This window comes from Phalangium opilio, unplaced genomic scaffold (genome assembly GCF_054372755.1).
Source record: "Phalangium opilio isolate 3A_F unplaced genomic scaffold, DU_Popi_V2 ptg000344l_1, whole genome shotgun sequence".
Lineage (NCBI taxonomy): Eukaryota > Metazoa > Arthropoda > Arachnida > Opiliones > Phalangiidae > Phalangium > Phalangium opilio.
Window position 1 is genome coordinate 1,742,700 of NW_028324227.1, and position 23,729 is coordinate 1,766,428.

Below are 23,729 nucleotides of genomic sequence, written 5' to 3' on the forward strand. Positions count from 1 at the left end.
ATTTGCATAAGTTTGCAGGAAACCAATATTTTTGCATAAGGCCGCCATTTTCAAAAACTTGCTTCCAAAATACTAATTTGCATAAATTCTGACTTTTTCTTGCATAAGCAGGGCCGGAAATAAGAAAAATTTCTTATAGGACATGTGTCCAGTGACCCCCCAGCAGGACCGGAAATAAGCACAGGACACTGGACATTGTCCAATAAAATTTTAAAATGTCCAATAATTTTTTTAAAAACTGAGGGGGTCACTGGACAGTTTGACCAATACATTTTCCGAATTTATGATAGCTTGGCTATGGAGAAGCGACACTATTTTTGCAAACTCAGTGGACAATGTCCTATAAATATCTCATTCAAACAGGGGGTCACTGGACACTTGTCCCATAAGAAATTTTTCTTATTTCCGGCCCTGGACGTATGTCCTGTAAGAAATTTTTCTTATTTCCTGTCCTGACTTTTTGTTTGTTGTGTAGTCTGCTTACAAAGTAGTTGGTGTGCCCGCGGATCTTAAATAAATCTTGTGTTTTTGCAAATATTAATGTTTTATTTATGGTAATTTGAATGTTAGTAAGTTTTTAATCCGAATTATTACTAATAATACAACATTTCTTCCAAACAATGGTGAATTTTATTATTTATTATTAATAAAGTGCAAAATTATCCATGTGATTGCCAAGGCTTATTATTCCCTTATCATTACAGTATTCAATTTTGTTTAAACAAGAACTTGGTATAAATTGTTAATTAATCAATCCAATTAAATAATGAATTACGCTTCAATAAATTTTAATTTCACAGCTCACGAGGATGCAATATGGACATGCGCATGGCGAAAAGGAAGTAAAACTGGACTAGATCATGTCATTACGGGTTCAGCGGATGATTTAGTAAAATCTTGGAAATGGTAATTTGAATTGTTAATATTTATGTTACTCGAGTCTTTTTACGAGGCATTTAATTTTGAAGGACTGAGGAAAAACTGGAATTACGTCACATATTAGAAGGCCACGCTCTTGGTGTTGTGTCTGTTGATATAAATAATGAAGGAACTTGTAAGAAATTAATTTTACGCTTACAAAAGGTGTATTTAAATTTATATTTATGTCTTCTTTTGGCTTTATTTTAGTCGCAGCATCCAGTTCTTTAGATAGTCATCTTAGAATTTGGGATCTAGAAAATGGACAGCAATTGAAAAGCATAGATGCTGGACCAGTGGATGCTTGGGCCGTTACCTTTTCTCCAGATTCAAAGTATTTAGCCTCTGGAAGCCATTCTGGGAAAATCAACCTTTATGGAGTTGAAAGTGGAAAATTAGAATCCTCACTTGATACGACTGGAAAGTTTACCTTAAGTATCGCATTTGTAAGTTAATTAATTTAATAAGAAAGTAACAGACTTTATTTCAGCCTTTTTGTAATTAATTATATTATTTAACTCCTTTATTATAATAGAGTCCTGATGGAAAGTATTTAGCAAGCGGAGCCATTGATGGAATTATAAAAATTTTTGATATTGCTACTGGTAAACTAGTTCACACATTAGAAGGACACGCCATGCCTATAAGATCTTTAACTGTTTCACCCGATTCCAAATGGTTATTAACCGCTTCTGATGATGGTCATATTAAAATTTATGATATGTAAGTATCAGGTGTCTGATATAGTGATATAGTTTGTTTCAATTTTAAGTTATAGTTATATTTTCTTTAATTAATTTTTTATTTTAGTCAGCATGCCAATTTAGTGTCAACTCTATCTGGTCACGGTTCTTGGGTTCTCTGCGTAGATTTTTCCGCTGATAACCAACATTTTGTTTCTAGGTAATAATTATTTTAACATTAAATTAAAGTAATAAAGGTTAATGATAACGCGTTAGAAAGTTTTATTTATTAATTTATTTAATAGTTCCGCGGATAAATCAGTCAAGATTTGGGACCTCCAATCGAAAGAATGTATCCACACTTTCACGGAACACTCTGATCAAATTTGGTGCGCTCGATACAATAATAATGGCAGTAGAATTGTTTCAGTATCTGAAGATAAATCAATTGCTATCTATGAATGTCCACTTTGATCATTGTACATTATTTTCACATTAAAAATCTTTAATTTTCAAATATTGTTCAGTTTTATTATATAATCATAAGCTTATAAGATATGTTCCATAAGTTGGCTATTTCCAAGAATACCACCCACCTCTCGGATTTTATTGTGGTTTGGTTTTTTTGGAAAGTATATGAGGTAAGAAAAATTATGGCGTAAAAATTTTTGGCCGGAAATGAATAGGAAAAAAGTTATAGCAAAAGGAAAATTTGGAAAACGCCCCCTATCTAGGAGGGTCCCGGCGCGCACGTATACAAAAACTAGAGATAAATATTGCCTCAAGATCACCCTAGATTTCAGCGTTCCGGTAGCATGGTGGCTATTTTAATTTTTGTTCCATTTATTTAAAGAAAATTTCATTTAAAAACTCATTATTTTATTACATAACAACCCTACATTACTATAGGTTAGGTTTGGTTAGGTTGATTAACACGGACATATCATTAGCGCGACTCAACTAACAGACAAGAATAAACTCAACCAGTAACCATTAAAACAATGATAACATAATAAATCTAGCAGTAAGATATACGACGATGGCAATCCTAGTGGCTTTACATTTGGATATGATTCGCGTATTTGGGGATGAAATTAAGGCCTACTCACAATACCAGTTTCAGAAGGATTCAGATGACTCGATCAGCTTCTCTCTACACGAGTGTTTACTGTACATAATACATACCACAGCAGTAACATTACCTTTGGTGCATTTTACCAATGACAGGATGATGTTTTCGTGTAAAACCCCAAGCAATCTGCCGACATTCCTCTCATAAATATACTGAAAAAATAAATAAAATCACTCACGTTGAGCAATACTGGTGAAAATAAATTACGCCTCTCGAATCGTGATTTACATTATTGATCGAATAAAAAAAGAAATCCCAATCGGTTTCAACAAAAAAGATCGTTTCTGGAATACGGAACATGACATAACACCTCGATTTTCCAGTGTTGAGAAGCCCGAGGACACATCCACCTTCGGCTATGTTGCCTATTTCGTTTGCTAAAACCAGGTTGCTAATACCGGGGTCAGTAAGTATATGCTGTATAAAAAACCTCTAAAAAATCGTCGTGGGAATCTCCAGAATCGTCGGAAAAGTGAGGAGAGTATATAGGGAATACAACCCCCAGGGATAAAGGATTATTCCGAGTTTTCAACGAATAAGCGGAAACGGATATCTTGAATGGGCTCCCGAATTGAGATCCCGAGAGGTGATTGCGGTGTGCATAGCCAACCCTCCTCTAGACCAGTTGGATGTTTTCGTTCTCACATTCGTATACATTATCAGCTCTAACTTTAGATTCTAAACTTACGGTACATCTATCTCCCTTATATTCCCAAACGTTAGGCAATAAGTTAGTATGGTGAAATTATTTATTTCGCGAATGAATAATGAACCGAACCATACGACTGCGGCTATCTTGTAACGTTTAACCAGTGACAAACTTGGCTTAGATCGTAACTTCTTGAGTTTTTGACTCTTACATTCATGAAGGTTTCAACATCGTAGCTCTTCTCTTTCAAATGTTAAATATTCTTTATAATGCTGAATAAATTCATATACGTTAAAAGCGTGCGACGGTATTCGGGAGGATTGGTAAAAAAAGAAGCTTTCAACTAAGCAAATTCCGTTTTCTTTGAAATGTTTCTCAATCTTGTTACGATAGGGACCGAAATCTTTCGAATTTTAAAGGATTCCTACGGTATAGCACTCACGATCCAACCCCAGGAATAATGGAGTTTTTAACCTACATTACTATTCTCTTTAGAAGCCTCCAGAGATTACTCTTTTTAATCTTTCTAAATTCAGACGAGAATTTCATAAAAACTCCGGGGCATTCGGAGGTATTCCTGTTCAACCGAACTAGGCAAAGGCTACTTCCTTTCCTTCGTGATTTAACATTGTGTAGTCGTCCACCTCAACTTTCGCCATTTTATCAAGTGAACTAGATGAAATGCTCAGAACTTTGACCGTGTGGGTCGGATATCTTAAAGGGATACCCCGGGCTAGAAATTATTTTCTATTATAATCAAAAGAGCAGTTGGAACCATTTTTCAATGCATAATATTCAAATGATACCAGGAGTTCATAATAACCCAGTTATTATGAACTCCTGATGATACGAGCAATTAAATTTCCGTAATGACCACTACGCGTTAGGCTTCTCCGCGAAGCAATGGGAAGAACACTAATTGGACGCCTAATACCACCTGAAGGATTTGTCCAATAGGGTTAGTCCCCAGTACTTCGAAGAGAAACGAAACTTCATGACAAACTTATCGAAATGCGAGGTGTGATAAAGCTTTTTTTACGGAATAAAGCCTCGAGTTGTAAAGATCATGTTTGCTACTTTAACCAACACTTCACTTCGTATAAGCGAAAGTGAATGAGGGGTATAAGAGTATTTTATTAAAAGATGAATTTAGATTTTTAACGCGACTTTGAAAAAGCGTCGGGTTTCATTAAAAACGATCATCCCTTCTTTACTAAAAACTATAGCCAAACTTTCCACCTCATTTAGTTCCAGTCTTTCAGCCCTTTCCAAGCCTAGTTTTATTAAAAAGTCCGAACAAAGGGCGCCACATTCTCTTATACTTATTTATATACCCGAGTACCGCGTTCGCATCGAAAGTCGTTAAAACTCGGAAGTCTTAATCTCAAACAGAGCGTTCGGCGGAAACAGAATCAGTGATTCTAATTTGCTTTTTAAAATTCCGGTAATAACCGTATCATATCAGCCGGAAAATCAAACTTGTCCATCTTTAACCACTTTTAAACGTAGCGTTCTAAGTATTGCATTTTCCCCTATAAAATGAACCTGTTGGGTTTGGATCTGAATTTTTCAAAAACTCGGTTACTCAAGTTTAATCCTCAGTGATACTGAAATAAACCAGGGAGTCATATATTAAAATAGAAGGAAGGAAACAATTCGCAAAATTTTCAGGTTTATATCTTATCTAACGTCTTGGTTGTCCACCGGATGTTTCGTCCTACGAAAATAAGGTGGTCAAACACTCCCATGGTAGGTAAAATTGTACGAATCATCAGTCAGCTTATTTTCCCCTGGTTTTACAGTTTAATCGGCGTCATACAGGGTCGTTAAGTGCACATACGAAAAATATTGGTTACGTGCGAATTTATTTCTTCCTTCTATTTTACGATATATTTCCCTGAAAAACCTGGTGGAGTATTGTATTGAAACTTCCTTTAAAATTCCGGTAAAACATAATATAATATAATATATCGAAACGTAAAAGGGGTTGGAAAATTTCGTAGTAACAGCCTGAATAAAGTAGTTCAATTTAGAAGCTATGATAGCGAGTTTAGACACCACATACCATTTAAAGAACGTAACATATTGAAGGCAAGTATCCGATCTTCGTCTTCCAAAAAACAAATTGATTGTGTGCATATTATGAAAAATATTTTACTAGAATATAATATAAACTGAAGGGGCTCTAAATAATAAACTATAATTGAATCAATATAAGAACATTTTCTTGACAAAATAACTTTCACTTATTAACTTAAAAGCGCAGTCGATATGGGGGTCAAAGGTAATCCCGGCATGGAGTTCTAAAATAGTCAGTGGACACGAGGGAATAATCTTCAAAGGGATTTTCCTCTCGGTAGGGAGTAGGGATAGAGTTCCAACGCAACAAGAAATTTATTCTAGGAAAGTTTGTATGGCGGGATAGACTACAAGGAAAAGCTCGTGCCAATAATGCTCCTTTTTGCGCTTTACCAATTAATTAGAGAGCCCCCAAGCACGAAAGAGTGTAAAAAGTAAAAAACACTATCGGATTACTTAACGCTTATTAGCTAGCTGTCCTCGTTTCACTGGAACACCACTTTAAACGTACGAAACAGTGGGTGTCAACACGCGTGTTTCTTTTACTTCTTCCTAACTTTAAAGAGAAAGTAATAAAAATCTCTAAAGAAATTAACGAAATTAATGCTTGAACTAATTTGCTTTCAGGGTACGCTTCATCACCTTTATGGCTACGTTAATTCAATTAGAAAATGCGCCCTATAACATTTTCTAATGATACCTTACTTTTTCAATGACGAGAAAGAATTTACATCTGGTTAAGTTTTGAATTCATGCACATTATTAAATAGTCTGTACTTACCTTTCAGAGCGTCAAATCAGGCGTCACTTTACAAGAATAATATGGTTACATCGCTTACGGTTCCATGAATCAATGATGACAGTTTTTGTCACTGGTGGTAGGCCTTTCCCTGAATTTTGGTGTAAGGCGAGTGAAACATTTTTACAGGTGCTCGTAAGAAATACCTGGGCAACTTCACCCTGGAAGTATTCTTTGCCTTGGGATATTTCAAAGGTGATATTCAAAATGTTCTATTCGCATAGCAGTGTTCAGGCGCACTGAGTGTAAATTGGTTGCAACATCTTGAGAAGGAAAATAGTTCTAAGACTTAAATATAAATAAAATGGAAACTGGCATAATTAAAACACACGGAAGTGGATTTTCTTTCTGTTCTTTTCAACGAGAAAGGTCAGGAAAATGAAAAGAACAACAGTTCCGACTAACACTAATTATAGTTTTTTATTAGGCTTAGACAGACCTCGAAAGGAAACCAAAAATATATATACGAGAAGAGATTGTGAAACACGCGATATAACCCATTTCAAAAGAGTAAAGGACATAAGAGTGCGGAGGAAGAGAAAGAGAGAAGGATCTGATCGTCATTTTCGATTCCAGGACGATTCTCTCCTTACAATTCTTTATTCCTTTTTTTTTCACGAAAATATACTCTACCTCCTTTCGTTCTTTTTTTTCGAACTTGTTGCATTCTCCGAGAGATAATTCGGGTTCAGCGAGACGAAAGGATTTTCGAACCAAAGTGCGAAATGAGAATGAGACCTAAGGGTAGTATAGATAAGGTAACTAGAAGTACACGAACTGAAGTAATTTCGGTTCAATTAATTACCATGTCATGTGTAATCGTATGTTAAAGGGATAAATAGTAGAGTTTAATATCGACTATCATTAAGGATTAATGAAAATTTAGCTCAATAAGGCAGTTTTAAAAAGTATTTCAACACGAATTAGGCTTTGTTAGGCTGGACAATGGTCATCCGTGGTTATCTTCATTAGTACACGACTTAAACCTACTGCCAAATCTCTGGAGATACTCCAGATCAAGAGAAGAGTGGAAACTTTGAAGGAAAGGTTTTACTTTCATTGTTGAACTTCTCTATAGAAAACCATAAAGCTCTTGATATAACCGAACCGTAGAATCTTTGGGTGGTGAAAACAGATAGGCCTACTCAACAATTTTAATTGAATCGTCCAGGCAGAAAAAGAAGAGATTACTAGGAAACTCTTTTAGAGAAGACATGGAAAAGTCCAAATGAAAAGCGCGCTACTTGTTTCTTTATGAAGAAACAAACGTCATTTCCCGCTCTTTTGTTTCGCTCTTTTTATTTCATTTCTAATCGGTAGAGAATAAGAAAACGCGTCACAAATGTACGAAGGTATAGTCGAGATAATTTTAAAAATGTATAATTTAAGTAAGCCGAGCGAACAAAGAATAAAAGCCCTCCAGCTTGCAACACTAAATTATGCATTTAAAAAATACTGTTTTAGAGAATGAATCGAAATAAATATTTTAACGAATTCGTAAAGGAAGGGTGAAATATTACGAATTGGCAATGCGGAGGTCACAGTGGGTTTAGAGATATCACAAGTTCATAAGATATGTTCCATAAGTTTGTCACTGGTTACTGAGAGCTTGTCATGAAGTGACGTAGGTGAAACGGCTCGTAAAGCGACGCCTGGAGAGGCGCTGTCAAAAGGCTTAGTACAGACTAAATAGGAAGATGGACTGCAAAACCGAGTGTAGTCAATTCTCGCTTGTCGTTCTCGAACTAGCTCTTAGTAAGTCTCTAGCATTACAAAGTATAGGTAGTTTCATATTTAAGGAATATATCTTATGTACTTATTATTAATAGGCAATTGTCAAATACTCTCTCACTTGAGACATATCCGTGAGCGTTTCTTTCTAGTGTTAAAAATTACAAAGATAAATAATTCTTTGATTAAATTAATGTTGATTAAAAGTTAAATCTTTCGGGACGGAAACCCATGGGTTTTAAATAGGTAATGAAGGTTGCTTAAAAGAAATAGGGAACAGAGCAATTACTATCAACTTCGCTCCCAATGGAGCCAAATCCATTTCACGGGAAACCGCCATGAAATGGTTTTAGTAAATCCCCAAATTTCCACTAGGGGCCAGTCACTGTACACATTGTACCCTTGAGTATTCGTGTATAGTATAGTGCTAAATTGATTACACATAGAGGGAAATCTGAGAGTGATTTAATAACTCCACATTAAACCATAGCCAGGGCGCATATTATCCCATTTTACTATCCCTTTTAAAAAGTTAAAGTAAATTTGGAAATACAAATTTTATAGATGTATGATATGGATATAACTATACGCGGGAAAGTTACTAAAAACATTTAAATATTTATTATCGTTTTGTCTTTGCAACTTTCCATATTATTTCTCTAAAAACGTAGAATTCTTAAAGGCGCTGTATATCTTAAGACTTCTCCGAGTGACCAAGTCTTAAGATATCAAGGGAATAGAGAGAATCTTATATTCGTAGGTGGTGGCAGGGTATTTTTGGAAGACGAAGCGGCCTTCTTTTTAACCAAAGATTTCGGTGCATTTTATATGAAAACTCGTTACACGGTGAGCGTGCTAGGAATACGCTTTACGCCCGCACTGTGCCTCTGATCAAAGACTCCAAGAATCTCTTTGCAAAAGTGATAACTTATTTGTCCCAGGACTTAGTTTAGACGAGCTACGAAAAACTTTCCATATAACAAACCTTACTTTCCTCGAGCTCGCCTAAATGAACTATAGCGGATACGTACTACTATGATGCTCAAAATATTTACTTGGCGCGATATTATTTTGTAAGCAACCTACTTGTCTTACTTCGAGTGACTCAATTAACGTTGGAGAGAACATGTATAACCGGAAGTTTATAATACTTCTCTTCGAGAGAAGTGTACCACAAAGCGGGCGGGGTAATTGTAACATTATTCTTCCCAACATCATTTTATATTTGGAGCAAGGTTACTAAATTGAATCACATACGCGATAAAAAGTTCCTTCATCATTACTCTATTAGCGCTTAACTATTGACAAGGCCCGTAAGGAGAAACACACACAAAATGCGCGCAGTATTTTTGTTACTGAATATTCTATATTCGTATGAAAATAAAGACTATTTGGGACCACCTTTTAAGAAAATTAATGCGTCCGAACGATCGAGGTTAAGCTTATATTATAGTTTGTTGTCTTTGGGGAAAAAGGAAGGGTAAACCATGAATTCTCGACCTTTGATCATCGATTCACCCTAGGGGTCTAAAACTAATTCGGAAAACACGTCTTCGGAGGCACGCATCCTTGGTCCGAGTTATTTTAAAAACAGTTCAAAGCTAGCGATGCTTGATACGAGGCTGACTGACAGACAAAACTTGGCTGGTGTCATAAGCGTATAATACTTATCATAAGTATGAGCTCATTTCAAAGGTATAGGGTGAAATAGAGTATGTAAGATTTATCAAACAGACGACACTGCATTCCTCCGTTTTGAAAATCGTTTATTAGTATTAGTATGCATAATTTATAAAAGGGTATAGGGCGTCAACTGCTCCTCGGAAATCTTAACCCGTACCCCGATCATGGAAGGTAGTACATTACGTTCCGGTTTAGAGGATAAACATTAAAACGAAAATTTTGTCTCGCAATTACAATACCGACGCTATTAGTTTCAAGGGTAGACTCTTACTTATACAATATAGTTTCAGGGTTATGCTAGCACTAAGACCCGTCCGTATTCGACGCCTCGTGCCCACCACGTTTCTTGACCGATTCCCGATAGATTCGAAAGGAGTCATGGGAAAGAGATATCGGGAATGCGGAACAAAAAATGCAATTGTCGTCGAAAATTATAATCTAAATTGAGAAAATAATTCGATCCCCTGGTAAGGGGTCAAAGAAAAGGTCTCGCGCGTGTCCCTAAGCTGAGGAATATCAAGCACAGTGTCACTGTTTCAGTACGACTGGAGGATCCGTACTAGATTTAAGATAAAAGGGCCTAGAGCTATTTTGGGGAAGAAGTTCAATAAATAGCGGTATAATGCGGGCTTGCATTTTCTTTTGTTTGATATCGGTTTTGAAACATGTTTCTTTTTCAAGATTTTTGTTTTCTGGAATAAATATCGAAATCATTACTCAATGCAAAAATTTATTCAGTTACTTCATCGGACTAAGTCGCATTAGAGATCGTTTGACTTAATCTTATTTGAAATAAAAACTTATATCAAAGAAAAGCACAGGTATAGATAGGTATCTAGTGACGAAATCATAGGGACTAAGCCGCATTACTGGTACCAGAAGGGGATAATAGAAGAAGCATGACACTCTTTATCCTCTTAATACTGATTTATCACGGAGATTGAATCTCAGCGGCGCTGACTTCAAGTAGCATCGGCACTAACCACTACACCATATTCGAGCTTATTCAGTTGTGAATTAAAACTAACAAAATTCTTTAAAACCGTAAAATTTTCTGGAAATTTTAACAACAAAACATATCCATTATTAATTTATAATCCGGCTCTTACTGTGCAAAGTCTAATTAATTAGGTTTCGCGCTATACCGAGTATTTTCCAAACTATTAGAGAAATGTGGTTATTTATTCATCCGATTTGTGCGGGGGTTTTAAACTTTTTAAACTTATTATTCATTCAAAGGTTGAGATATAAAAGCATTGGAGGAAATTTCAAGCAAAAACAGGAAGTAAACAGAAGATATTTCTAGGAACTAAAATTTAACTTTGATGTTTTTGAAAGTGATACCTCAAAACGAGTGGAAATTATGAAAGAAAAAGAAACTCGAATATAAAATGCCACCGAATTTATGTAAATATAAACGGATATACTCGGTGAAAGTTTCGAAAATATTCCATAATTCAATATGGTTAGATTCGTAAACGTTTGAATCGGCCCGTAACCGATCCACTGAAATCCATACATTTTTTTAAGTTATATCAAAAGTAAATTCATTTAAAAACAAGAGCACACTTCGTAGAGACTCGCTCCCGTCCTGTAATATGAGTAGCCCTCTTTGATCCCAGAGTAGTGTCGACCCCCCTCTGCGTATGATTGCCTTCCCGACCGTGGCACAGGGAACAAGCCGCGAATAGGCTCATAAAGTAGCAGATGCTAGCTCTAGTACCAAAAATTAACGTTTAGATCGCCAGCATCATGTACTACTTTCTATAAACCCATAGCGTCAAGAAGCTCTTCCCTGATTGGTTAGTTCCTGTAGGTGGTTGAGCGGAGAGTAGTTTGCTTCTCAGTTTACATGTCGTATACAACCTAAGGCAAGGAATTGTTAATGGAGTGTACTTTTGGTTTTTATATCAATATACTTTTGGTTTTATCAACTAAAATAAAAATTTTTAAATATTACTAGAAACAGGGAGATTTATCTTAAAATAGAAGGAATAAAATCGCCTAATTTTTAGCTATTTCTCATTCACGAAGTTTGGTCAACCTCAACCGGTATATAAGCTTGGAGGAGAGATATTCGATGGACTAGTAACGTTAGTGGACCATGTGCGACAATGAAACTCTCACAGAATACCTCGCGCACGTCCCTTGAAAATAGAAGCTATTTCTCATGAATTAGCTTCAATTTTTAATACACAGGGGGGCATAGAATAATTTCTTTGATGATTATTGAAATTCTTATCTTTGAAAGATTCAATTAAAACTTTGAAATTGGAAACGTTTCGTTATCTCAAGATACTTAAATGAAATGACGGTTCATAAATTTGGAATCTTAGAAATCTTTCTGATCATTTACTAGTTAAAACAACCTACACGTATAAACGGAGAAACTTAAAGAAACTAGAAAGATCTTACGTTTCTCGGTGGATTTCTTAAACTCTCTAGTTAAAACGAAATTTAAACCTCCTGGAGGGGAAAAAGTGTTTTAAAAATTTAGGCCCATTAGGAAAGAAAAGATCACCACGCTCTTAATGCTAAATCAAAGTCTTTGAAGTTAAAAATACTTAATTATTCCGTAGTATCATAAATTGATAATTTACCATTAAGTTTATATGCCTAAATGGGATCTGTAGAGGACTAGTCTGTCCTTCTGCTGCCTATAATCCGTCGCACCTCAATCTGGTATGAAACTATACGAGAGACTACCGCCGTGGAAGCCTTTCCTTTAGTATGACACGCGAGAGGTAATTGAAAACCTCCCCTCTATTTTCGGCTTGGTTTTCGTACCGAAATTTTCTCCCTAAAATGTCTGTACAATAGCACGATCCATTAAAAACTAGTTTCTATTTTGCCCTATAGTTGTTGTTTTTCGAAATTTAAAAACATCTATAGTGTACATCTGTAGAAAAGTACAGCATGATTGGTTCCTTCAAAAATGTAATGATGGACACTTAAAGAGGGTTTTATCGCTTATGATAATATGTATGATTACCTTTAATTAATAAGGATTCCGCTGCCTTTGATGCAAGAACTACCGTAAATTTAAATATTTAACACTCGGCCAATGCACGGTCAAATTAAGTTCCTTTCTTTAACGAATTCTAAACCTCCCACAGAAGCTCTTTTTAACCTAAAACTAAACGGATGAGTCTCTAATAGGTCTCTTCGTAATAAAAGCAAGGAGGCAATAAATAAGAGATGAAATTCGAAAAGCAGTCGAAAACATAATAAGACCGTGCATGGTAAAAATGTGACTTCATTAAAAAACAGGAGATAATTAAAATCTGTATAATTATTTTATATATAATATGCAATTTCAACTATATCAGAAAATTAATTCAACATTTCCGATCATATTTGTTCTATAATACACTATTCCAAACTCATAGTTATCGAAATAACGTATTTTCATGACGCTTTATAGAAAACTTAACATTTGTCAATACAGATTTGGTAGAGATGTCATTAAAGAATAAGGTATGAAATATCTGGAAATTGTCTTGTTTACTCGATCCCTCATTTAGAAAATTTAAATTGAAATATATCGAAGTAATGTTTCTCTGTAGTACAGTTATTGTTAATAATTCCAAGAACAGACGAGATAATAATTTGAAATCAAAGGTTTTGGGGTTTCTAGAAAAATCTTATACTCAGAAATGCTTGTTATTATCGAGCGGTTATTATATCGAGTAAATTTAAAAGGTGTTAGATGGAATCTGAAATATTATATTTCATGAAAAGGTGCAATTTAAAATAGACTAGATTATTTTACTAATGAGAACGGCCAAGGAAACAAATGAGGCACAGGGAATGTCTGTGGTGGCGCAGTAATACTTTGGAGATGGGAAAGAGATTGTATCGTATACTTAGATTGAAGCCAAAGATCAAAGGTACGCCTTAGAATACGAATAAATTATCTATAAAAAATCTGCTAAACTTAATTAAAATGTTCATTATTAACGCTATTTTGATTAAAACATTGTTTTGATTAAAATTACTGATCTGAACAAGGCAATTTCAATACTTTCAACCTTAAGGAAATAGTTAGGCCTAATATAATAATGATTAATATGAAACCAGTACGAAATCGTTCATAAATGCTTCAAAGCTTGAAAAGCAAGACCAAGCAAGAACTTTTCATTCATTTGAGAGAGCTTATAAAATAAGGAATGTTCCAAATTGAAACTTTATGATCTACCTCACAGAGAGACCTACCTCTTAAGGTCCAATAAGAAAACTTAGTTGCTCCTATGTTCATTAATATTGTAGATAAACTCATAGACTACAGTAGTTTCAATCTGAAATATTATTATCTCTTCCGTTTTACTTTAATAAAATCAGAGACGAAAATATGTTTTCTAACTAAAACTACAACAATAGCGAGAGAGGGCGGGGAGTTTATAAAATTTTCACCTGTTGCACTAACATAGGTCGCGAAAGAAAAATACATACCATAAAGAAACTCAATTGGAATGCTGCTCCTAAATATCTTTCCAAAAATAACGAACTGAAAAAGAATAGAAAAGAAAAGAAAAGAGCGGGGGTGTTGTCATTTAGTCATTTAGTCGAATAGCCGAAATCCTGGCAAGTTTTGCGTAGGATTCAAGAAGATTTCTCGTTGAGGAAGGGGCGGAACGCGGTGTTTTATGGGCGGGACGGAAACCTTTCGTCAACATGACCCCCGAGATGATATTTAAAGAGGACTCATCTTCTCGTTCGACTTCAGCCTGACAAGAGTAAGACGAACTGAAAGAGTCAACTAAAAGGAGGTAATATTTTTACGAATTTCTCGTTTAATCCCTCGATTCACGGTTGGGTTAAAAGATTTTTAAGATGGAATTCTTATTATTAAACTTATTACTTTGGGTTTTCTTTTGTCCCGCGAAAGGCAAAGGGGACCAGTGGAAAAGAGCTTACGCGAAAGGGAGTTTCTCGAGTGGCGCCCCCTACAACTTCGGGTTAGGCTATAGTCTCTCCAACATCAATTTCATCCCTGCACTTTCTCTTCTCTCCGTTTCTCTCTTAACGAGTCATCATCCAAGTTCCGACCCTCCGAAGTGAATCTTCTTTAACACTTTCACTCTCAGGAGTCAAAGGAATCAAAACTACTACACGCTTGACCTAGGGTAAGTTTATTGTTGTTGTTTGCATTGATTGGATTGTGTGGAAATATCTTTTTGGCAGAATCATTGTAGTTTTACCGTTTTAGAGTAATTAACCATTTCGAATCGGAATAACAGTAGATTTCAGGGAATAATAATATTTTCTCTAACACTGAGGCTTTAAAGGGAAGAAATCTTTCGAATAATTGTTTTATTGCAATAAACTGCATTAAATAGTGCTTTTAGTGCAATAAACTGCGTCGAATAATGGTTTTAGTGTAATAAACTGCATTAAATAGGGGCTTTAGTGCAATAAACTACGTCGAATAATGGTTTTAGTGTAATAAACTGCATCAAACAATGGTTTTGAGCATCAAATAGGGGTTTTGGAACTTTTGGTGCAATAATCTGCATCAAATAATGGTTTTGGTGCAATAAACTGTTCAATTGAGGGTTTTGCATATCAATAAACTGACCAAATAATGGTTTTGCATATCAATAAACTGACCAAATAATTGGTTTTGCGTAGCAATAAACTGACCAAATAATGGCGAGTTTAGGGAAATACACTATTCAAATAATGGCGAGTTTAGGGAAATACACTATTCAAATAATGCTCAGTTTAAACGGTTTCGAATAATAATCCTTTAAGTGGCAATAAATATATTCGAAAAATTACAGTCATGGGAAAAATTCCGGTGTTTTGTGATATCTTAGACTACGAAACCTTTAGAATTGCATGATTAAATATTTATCCCCTGGAAATGGTTTACTCAAAAACATCAGCGTTAATATTACATATTTATAAGATGAAGTAGTAATATTAAATTGCTTTGGTCCCATTGAACCGAATTCCCATTCGACAGAAGGGGGTTTTTTTTGGGGTCCCATTCGACCGAACGTAGCCAAAGGTGCGATTTTATTATAGTTTCATTGGACCGAAATTCTATTGAACTGGAAGAAGACATACTGTGTGGTTTTGCATTAAATATATTTTTAATTTCACAACTTATTATTGTTAAAATAAATGTGAGTTGAAAATGTATTACTGCACTTGTTTTAACTACGTTTTAATTACGGCGAACCTCACTTACCCTAGCCTAGCCTAACCTAACCTAACCTAACCAAACGTAACCTAACCTAACCTAACCTTGTTTGGAGGTAAAAAGATTATTTATATGAGTATTAAAAGCCCGCCTCTTACCACGAACAATTTATTAGCAATAATAGAAATATTTTGGAAAAGATGTCAGATAATTAATTGGAGAATATTTTGGAAAAGGTGGCAGCTAATTAATAGTAGAATATTTTGGAAAAGGTGGCAGCTAATTAATAGGAAAATCTTTTGGAAAAGGTGGCAGCTAATTTATAGGAGAATATTTTAGAAAATGTGGTAGCTAATTAAAAGGAGAATATTTTGGAAAATGTGGCAGCTAATTAGTAGGAGAATGTTTTGGAAAAAGTTGCAGCTAATTAATAGGAGAATATTTTGGAAAAGGTGGCAGCTAATTAATAGGAGAATGTTTTGGAAAAGGTGGTAGCTAATTAGTAGGAGAATGTTTTGGAAAAGATTGCAGCTAATTAATAGGAGAATATTTTGTAAAAGGTGGCAGCTAATTAATAGGAAAATCCTTTGGAAAAGGTGGCAGCTAATTAATAGGAGAATGTTTTGGAAAAGGTGGTAGCAATTTAAAGGGGGAATATTTTGGAAAAGGTGGTAGCTAATTAAAAGGAGCATATTTTGGAAACGGTGTCAACGAATTATTGGAACCAAACCAAACCTAACCTAACCTAACCCACCCGAAACCAAAATATTAAAATTTTAATTCAAAATCTAAAGACATTGATGGAACCACCATTAAGACTGTACTTCATTTTAAGCACAATTTGTTTATTAATTCTATATATCTCTTGCCTTGAAAGGAATGAAAGTGAGCGTTTTAATTAGTATCACGAAACATTTACTTTTAATATTATTAATATACCTTTCGGAAATTCGAACCATCAACCTATCGCTTCGCAGTCCAATATCGTATCCACTACACCACCGAATCGCTGACGGCTACAGTGTTTCAAGTTATATTCATGTATTTTTTAGGGGCATATTCGGACGATTGGGATTTCGGTCCATCGGGAATATAGCCATTGGGCTGGAAATCTAAAATCATTGCGGGATATTCGGTCGAATGGGATTTCGGTCCATTGGGAATTCGGTTGAAAGGAACGATACCTATTAAATTGCGCATCCGGTAGATATTGTACTCTAACTCTTAAATAGAGTTCTTTGAATAATTTATATTTGGATTTAAAAGTCATTGTTCATATTTTCTCTGAAGAGTAGGATCTCATTTAAAGTTATTAATGCGAATTCTATAAATTATGAAGGTTTGCGTACGAGCATTTCGAAATAGAACCTCTTTGAAATTACAACTTCTAGTTTTAAAGTTTAATTAACTGTCTACTTAACTAATAAGCATAGTAATTCTTCAAATGGAGTGCTGGAGTTATTAAAATAATGAGTCAAAAAGTAAAATATTAATATTTAAATGTCTAATAATAATTTCCATCCTCAAAAGCTAGCTATCTTGAAAGTTTTCTAAACTATTTTTATTTTTAATACGTGTAGTATACAGTGGGGGAAAGATCAAAAAACTACTTAGTTTGAATAAATAATCGTTATGATAAATGTGAGCGAGTAAAAAATAGACCATTATATTCCAGAAAAGATGCAAATACCACGGGGTTATTTCCCTCTCGCCAAGTAGCATCGCTAGAGGCAGTGCGAGTCGCCTTTGCAAGCAATTAATGAAATAGTAGTCTATAAGAATGACGGCTCTAATTTCATTAGTAGTACAATAAATGTTCGTCCGATCTTTTACACTCTGTATATCTCAGCACAAAGTTAAACATTTACAGACTCTCGAAATATAAGTTGTCGTTTTAGTCTGAAAACTGTTTTCTAAATTATTTTTTAGAGATTTGGAGCAAATCCCAGGGGTAAATTATATTGTTATGGAAATTAAGTAAATAGTTTTAGATATGTCGTTCAGGACTTAATTTGCAAAAACGCTTCCCAAGAAGACATTAAGTAAATATAAACTAGGAAAATAAGAAAAAGAAACAAAGACGATGGCCGAGAGGTAAAATGCAAATTATGTGTGAATTACGTTGGAAAGGAGCCTTAAAACCGCTCAAAGGTATCAGTCAATTTAAAACAACAACACGAGTTGGTTCTATTTATAAGTAAATTCTTCTTATATAAATTGAATTTTTTTCTCCAAATTTCAGTTAAATATTGATGGTGTAAAGTAAAAATAGTTGATTTGATTAATTTTCGAGATCTATGGAATGAATTTTAATTCATCTTACAGAATATAGATAAATAAAGGCTAATGAAATAGATAGTGAATCATTTCATTCTCCCTTTAAAATGAAGATGAAGTTATAATTTTGTGGAAATTACGCCCTCGCTTGTACGTACTGCGAGGGGCCAGTCACTCAGAGATGTATATGTCGCTACACATTTTACTTATTAAAGAGATTACGCTTAATACTTAAAAGCTAAAATGATAATCGGTGTTCAGATAATATGAGTGATTAGCCCCTCGCATAAACGAGGGTGCAGGAAAATTAACGTAAATTAACACTCCCCTTTCAAAATTAAACGAGAATCAATCATTATGATCTGTAGCGTATAAGCGGCTTGGAAACGGCCAAAGGTTCATGTCTATTTTCCATTTGTTATCTTAACTGAACCGTTCAAATAGAACAATGCTTCATTCCTTTCCTGTCGTTAATTCTATTTAATATTTCAAGAATCAAGATTCAAGACATAAACTAGGTCTAAAAATACAGCCCCAATAAAAAAGAAATATTATAAGCGTCGCAAAGTAGCTAGTAATAATCAATAATCGTCGTTAGAACTATAGTCTTCTGAAACGTGGAGTGGAAACAGTTCGCCTACACCAAAAGTATATAATACTTCTCTTCGAGTGAAGTGTATCTACCACTAAGCGGGGTAATTGTAATATGATTCTTCCCGACTTCATTTTACATTTGGAGAAAGGTTATTAAACCGAATGACATACGCGATAAATAGTTCCCTCGTCATTACTCTATTAGCGCTTAACTATTTTCCAAGGGGCATGCGCTTGTGGATTTTTGTCCCACGTCAAGACAATCAAGGTTTGTGGGTTGATTGCTCAGGATTTAGTACCAAACAGTTGAAGAATTCACCCTAGCATGGTGCGATGCCCATCTGAAGTTTGATGAGCGGGAGAGCAATCAAAAAGGGGCATGAGCCAGGGAAGAATCATGTTACATAAATGAAGTATTAAGAGGATGCAGAGTGTCATCCTTCTTCTATTATCCCCTTCTGGTAATATAAAGTTCTTTAACTTTGTTCCAATTACGTCTCTCAATAGTTTCAAACCGAAACCACGATGAGATAGACCTACACGAATTTTAATTAATATTTCTCAAAATTATACTAAAGGTTGCAAACCTTAAATTAAATTCGGTTTAAGACAATTTAGGAAGTTGTTACCGTCTATCCTTATCAGTAAAATTGTCAAAATATATTTAAAATCTCTATAGATAATTGATATATTAAATATAGCTTTGAAAGGCGGGACAGGCAAGGGGCTGAGCACAAACCTATAGTAAATTTCGACAGTAGTCAATGACGACAAGGACGAGAAGTAATTAGCTCCTCGATAAAAATTGAATGTCAAGTGGATATGAGCAAATCAAATGTCACACTAGTACAATTATCTGATGGGGAGCGAGGATGCATCGTTGACAGTTTAATTAGGTTATGAAAACTGGCTCTAATGGGTGTCCATAAATGTATCATTAGTATGCCACTTAATATACCTTGTACAGATAAATAGTTTGTGAACTTTTTAATTGGCTTCGATTTTCAAAAGGGGCCAGTATTGTTTCTCCTTCGTCACACGGTTTTGTCACACTCAGCTTTGTTCGCCTGTCTGTTAATAACGCTACGACTGAGTTTAGCTTCCAAAACATGATAAGTAACTTAATTCGAAAACGAACCCGGAACACGTTTCTACAGAGTTGCATGGCGTTCAACCACAGACCAAGACGAAAGCTTACCGGCTACGTTAACTATTATGATCATTAAGCGTAGGCTGAAACTTATGTCACAAGTATTACAAATTTATGCCTAAACACACACATAAAAGTTTAGAATTAAGTTGACACGAATTTCTACGGGGATTTACATATATATTCATTCGTAGGACAAGGTGCTTGCTGGTAAACAGTTAGAGAAAACCTAAGATTTTGAAAAAAAATGTATTTCATAACAAAGAATCGGGGTTAAGTGCCAGCCTCTTTCGCGTACAGTCGGAAAAGGTACATTTGTAACAAGAAAAAAAATAATAATAAAAACCCTTAGGAATGGGCAAAGACTATCGAATGTTTCGACATTAGACTGGCGATGTGGGTAGAAAGTTTACCCCGGTCCGTTGGTCCGAGGAATGAAAGAGATGGGAATAGCCGTAAGCCTCGTGATTTTTCGGAGGATGCTATACTTAACAGTTATGGCATAGGAAACATCGTAAACACAAACATCTGTCTACTAGCGGATGTGTCCGTAGTCTTTGGGGTCGTGAGTCCTAAGGGAGACGTGTTCTATCCCCAATCGTTCCTTGTTACGGAATGGACCATGATAATACGTCAATGATAAAACAAATTGACACACTAAGTAGTTTTGGAATACATCGCCAATGGCAAATAGAAAAAAAAACAGAAGTGAGGAACTAAGGAGTACGGTTGCCTTTGAGTCAATGAAAAACAAAACTTGTTTACTACGAAATCTATAATAATCTAGAACCGTAAATATTCTAATGCTCCAAATAACTCAAAAGTGTACCGGTCATTGGTAGACCAAAGACGAGACTTTTCGTCGTAAAGAAATATTTAATTGGTGACAAAGTAAACTAAATCGTTTTACTGTTTATATGACAGATAGAAGACTAAACGTCCAAACTATTTTCATACCTCGAGTAAATTTCATTCCCAATGAATACAGACCACACATTCTAAGATCGTATTAACCCCATAAGGGTTAAATATAATCGTTGTGTGTCAAGCCTACAGTGCCCAGTTTTTATCCTAACCTTCAGCAACATAGTAGGAATGTCTTTCTCACGAGCTCCTAAACCTTAACTACAATGCATATCCGCACCACATTCAATGGAAAATTTAGTATATTCACAGTAATTCGCGGAAAATTGAGCCATACAAACCGTAATGTTGAAATAAACACTTTTGGTTTCGAGACAAATAAATGACAAGGGGCCCATTTTCTATTTTTCCGGGGATTATTTCGGATGGTAAAATTTGCGACAAGTTTTTTGGAGCGTGCCAAGTAATGGGGCCCTTCTCGTATTCTTGCCGGGATGGGGTCGTTGAGGCTGAACAGAATCTAAAGAAAACAATGAACTTAAGGAAAGGAAGAAAGAGAGAGAGAATGGGGTTTACCATTCTTATAATATATGGATGATTATTTTTGTCATTGTCATAATGCGCGGGGGGGTTGTTTTTTTTGTAAAAGAAACTTGTTTATTTCAATACAGAAAACTTGACGTTGTTTTGAGTGAAAAGGATCGTAATTATGAACTGGAGAAACTCAACAGCGTGTATCTTAGCGGGATTATTAATCTGCGCTCTTACGATGCCAAGCCCCAGTAACGCCTACGGTAACAGGAAACCACCCTTTAACGGAAGCATTTTTGGGAAGAGAGCTAGAGCGTCGCCCGGAAGTTCCGGTAAGTTGACAACCGCACTCGGAAAACATTGTATCAGTAATAGATATTATCGCTATTGTTATGATAATTTTGGTTCCTATTTCGATTAAGTTGCTATGATCTCTTCCGTGTTCTTAATTAGCCGTATCATGATTTAATCGCGTTTAAAGAAGAACTACAGAGTTCAGGTCAGAAGGGCACGTGTGTCCTTAGTTTTTAGTACTGTTAATAAAATAATAGGCTGTCATACTTAGGCTTGTCTTTAACATGACACACTTTGGCAACAATTAACTTCAAATTAAGATAAAAAATTAACCCCCCCTCCCCCAAAAAATAATCTTAACATTGTCCTTGATATTCGATACCATGATTTAAAGGTACCGGACTTGAGAAACTGATAAATAGGATCATTATATTTGGATTCACTTGGAATACAAAATAATGCTCCTTGTCAGTCGCAAAGGGAAATGATCATAAAAATAAAATATGTCAGTGATGACATTTCATTTTTCCTTCACAGCTATATTTTCTCACTATCTCTTTAACACCGCGTCTGATTACAGAACGAAAGCGTCGTGTTTTCCTAAGAGGACAATAAGAACCCTATCCCATTATCTCTATAAAGAGAAACCAAGATAAATACGCTAGAATTATATTCTACTTCCTGAAACTACTTTCTCTCTTTTTTACACTAGAAATGGACAACTCTCCCTCAAACTCCGTAGATGTCAAATTGGCGGTCTGCGAAGTGGCGTGGGAAACGTGTTCTAGATGGTTTCCGGCAAACGACCTAGCCAGGAGAAAATAAAATCTCCGACTTCTAATCTTCTTCCCTCAACAAATACAAACAAAGCCATTTATCTTTCTCTTTGACCAAATGATGACTTAAAAAAACCACCTTTGATTTTTAAGTTTATCAAGAAATGAGGGTATTGGTACATGGCATGGATATTACGGGATTGACAATTAAACGAAATTTCTTTTTGACTAATTTATTTAATATATATTTCTCCGCCGAATTAATTTATTAATTTCCAAAAAAAATAATAATGGTGGATGATGATAATAAAAATCAATAATAATTGTAACAATAATAAAAACCCCAAAGTAAATAATGGAAATTATGAAAGAATTGAGTGGTAAATCCCACTTTCAAGTCTATTTTGTTAAAAATTAAATGCTTTCCAAAAACAACATTCCATTTACTTATATTAATTAACCTAACCTAGTGTCTCTTTAGTTTAATATCGTCTACTTTACTCGCGGGTTTAAGAACGTATAACACCTTAACATTTTCAAGCAACGTACAAAAACGGGGAGCAAAATATCTCGGCCTATACTTCGTCAGATTGCGTACATTGTTCTAGAGCCAGAAGCGGACAAACGCGTATTGCGGAGAAATAAACACACAGGGGCGGGGCTGCCATTAGGCGATTCCGCTCCTGTGGTGTTTCTCTTATGGAATTCATGGAATGGTCTATGGAGTCTTTGACACGAATTTTATGACGTTTCACCAATCAGTTCACGACTAGTTTATGAAATAGTTTTCATAAACTAGGTGGTTTTTCTGTTTCCGGATATCTTTAAATAATAATGACTGACTGAGAGAGGCATATTATCCGCGAACATGGATGATAATTTTAAACGAATTTCATTTGATCCGTGTAATACGTTCAAAAATATATTTTCCAGCTTTAGTAAATGAACCGAAGTTACCAAAGAATGTTCAATTACCCAAATACATTGGCCCCATCAAGAGGGGAGGGGATGAAACATTTGTTCCACTTTTTCAACGGAGTAAGGTGCAGGGCGAGCAATGGGATAGGATACTATCAGACGCGCCACCTTTGGGAAATTTGCGTAAGTAGGTTTAAGCAGAGGCTTAAGACAATAAGTCTAGGAAAAGGCGTAATAATCTTACAAATGAATTTACACGAATGGAACTTATGGAGGGAATTTTTAAGAGAAAGCTATGTCTTACCTTAGGAGTGTCAAGCGTCCATTCTTTCTTTCTGGAAAGATTTTTACCATTATGCTTCTTCAAAGGCTTATCTATCCGGATTGTTGGTCCACTCCAATTATTATCATTACCAGAAGAAATCGCTTCACCTTTAGTTGCAAACCAAATTAAAATTACACTGTATAGTCGCGTTTTTAGTTTTTAAAACTTCATTTGCCCA

General features: G+C 35.2%; 2 protein-coding genes and 1 long non-coding RNA gene across 4 annotated transcripts; 2 read left to right on the forward strand and 1 right to left on the reverse strand.

The window, feature by feature from the left end:
* The first annotated feature begins 457 nt into the window (after positions 1 to 457).
* Positions 458 to 2,118, forward strand: LOC149610012 (uncharacterized). Its single transcript, XM_089859928.1, has 8 exons — positions 458 to 623; positions 705 to 732; positions 801 to 906; positions 969 to 1,054; positions 1,129 to 1,364; positions 1,454 to 1,641; positions 1,729 to 1,821; positions 1,907 to 2,118. The coding sequence occupies exons 1-8, from the start codon at positions 621 to 623 to the stop codon at positions 2,073 to 2,075; spliced, it is 909 nt and encodes a 302-aa protein (XP_089716054.1). The 5' UTR covers positions 458 to 620; the 3' UTR covers positions 2,076 to 2,118.
* Positions 1,378 to 23,662, reverse strand: LOC149610013 (uncharacterized). Of its 2 annotated transcripts, XR_016376887.1 has the most exons (3): positions 23,531 to 23,662; positions 2,962 to 6,998; positions 1,378 to 2,885 (listed from the first exon to the last, which is right to left on the reverse strand). It is a non-coding gene; the product is annotated as an uncharacterized LOC149610013 (long non-coding RNA). The 2 variants fall into 2 exon arrangements; XR_016376886.1 differs by having other exon boundaries at positions 1,378 to 6,998.
* SIFa (neuropeptide SIFamide) lies at positions 14,415 to 22,648 on the forward strand. The gene is made up of 4 exons (XM_089859956.1): positions 14,415 to 14,443; positions 14,563 to 14,800; positions 21,379 to 21,570; positions 22,245 to 22,648. The coding sequence occupies exons 3-4, from the start codon at positions 21,417 to 21,419 to the stop codon at positions 22,355 to 22,357; spliced, it is 267 nt and encodes an 88-aa protein (XP_089716082.1). The 5' UTR covers positions 14,415 to 14,443; positions 14,563 to 14,800; positions 21,379 to 21,416; the 3' UTR covers positions 22,358 to 22,648.
* Positions 23,663 to 23,729: the final 67 nt, after the last annotated feature.

Coding starts and splice junctions, on each gene's coding strand:
- SIFa (XM_089859956.1), top strand. CDS start 21,417: ATGAACTGGAGAAACTCAACAGCGTGTATCTTAGCGGGATTATTAATC. Junction 21,571..22,244: donor AGCGTCGCCCGGAAGTTCCG/GTAAGTTGACAA, acceptor TTTTTACACTAG/AAATGGACAACTCTCCCTCA.
- LOC149610012 (XM_089859928.1), top strand. Junction 1,055..1,128: donor TATAAATAATGAAGGAACTT/GTAAGAAATTAA, acceptor GCTTTATTTTAG/TCGCAGCATCCAGTTCTTTA. Junction 1,642..1,728: donor CATATTAAAATTTATGATAT/GTAAGTATCAGG, acceptor TTTTTATTTTAG/TCAGCATGCCAATTTAGTGT.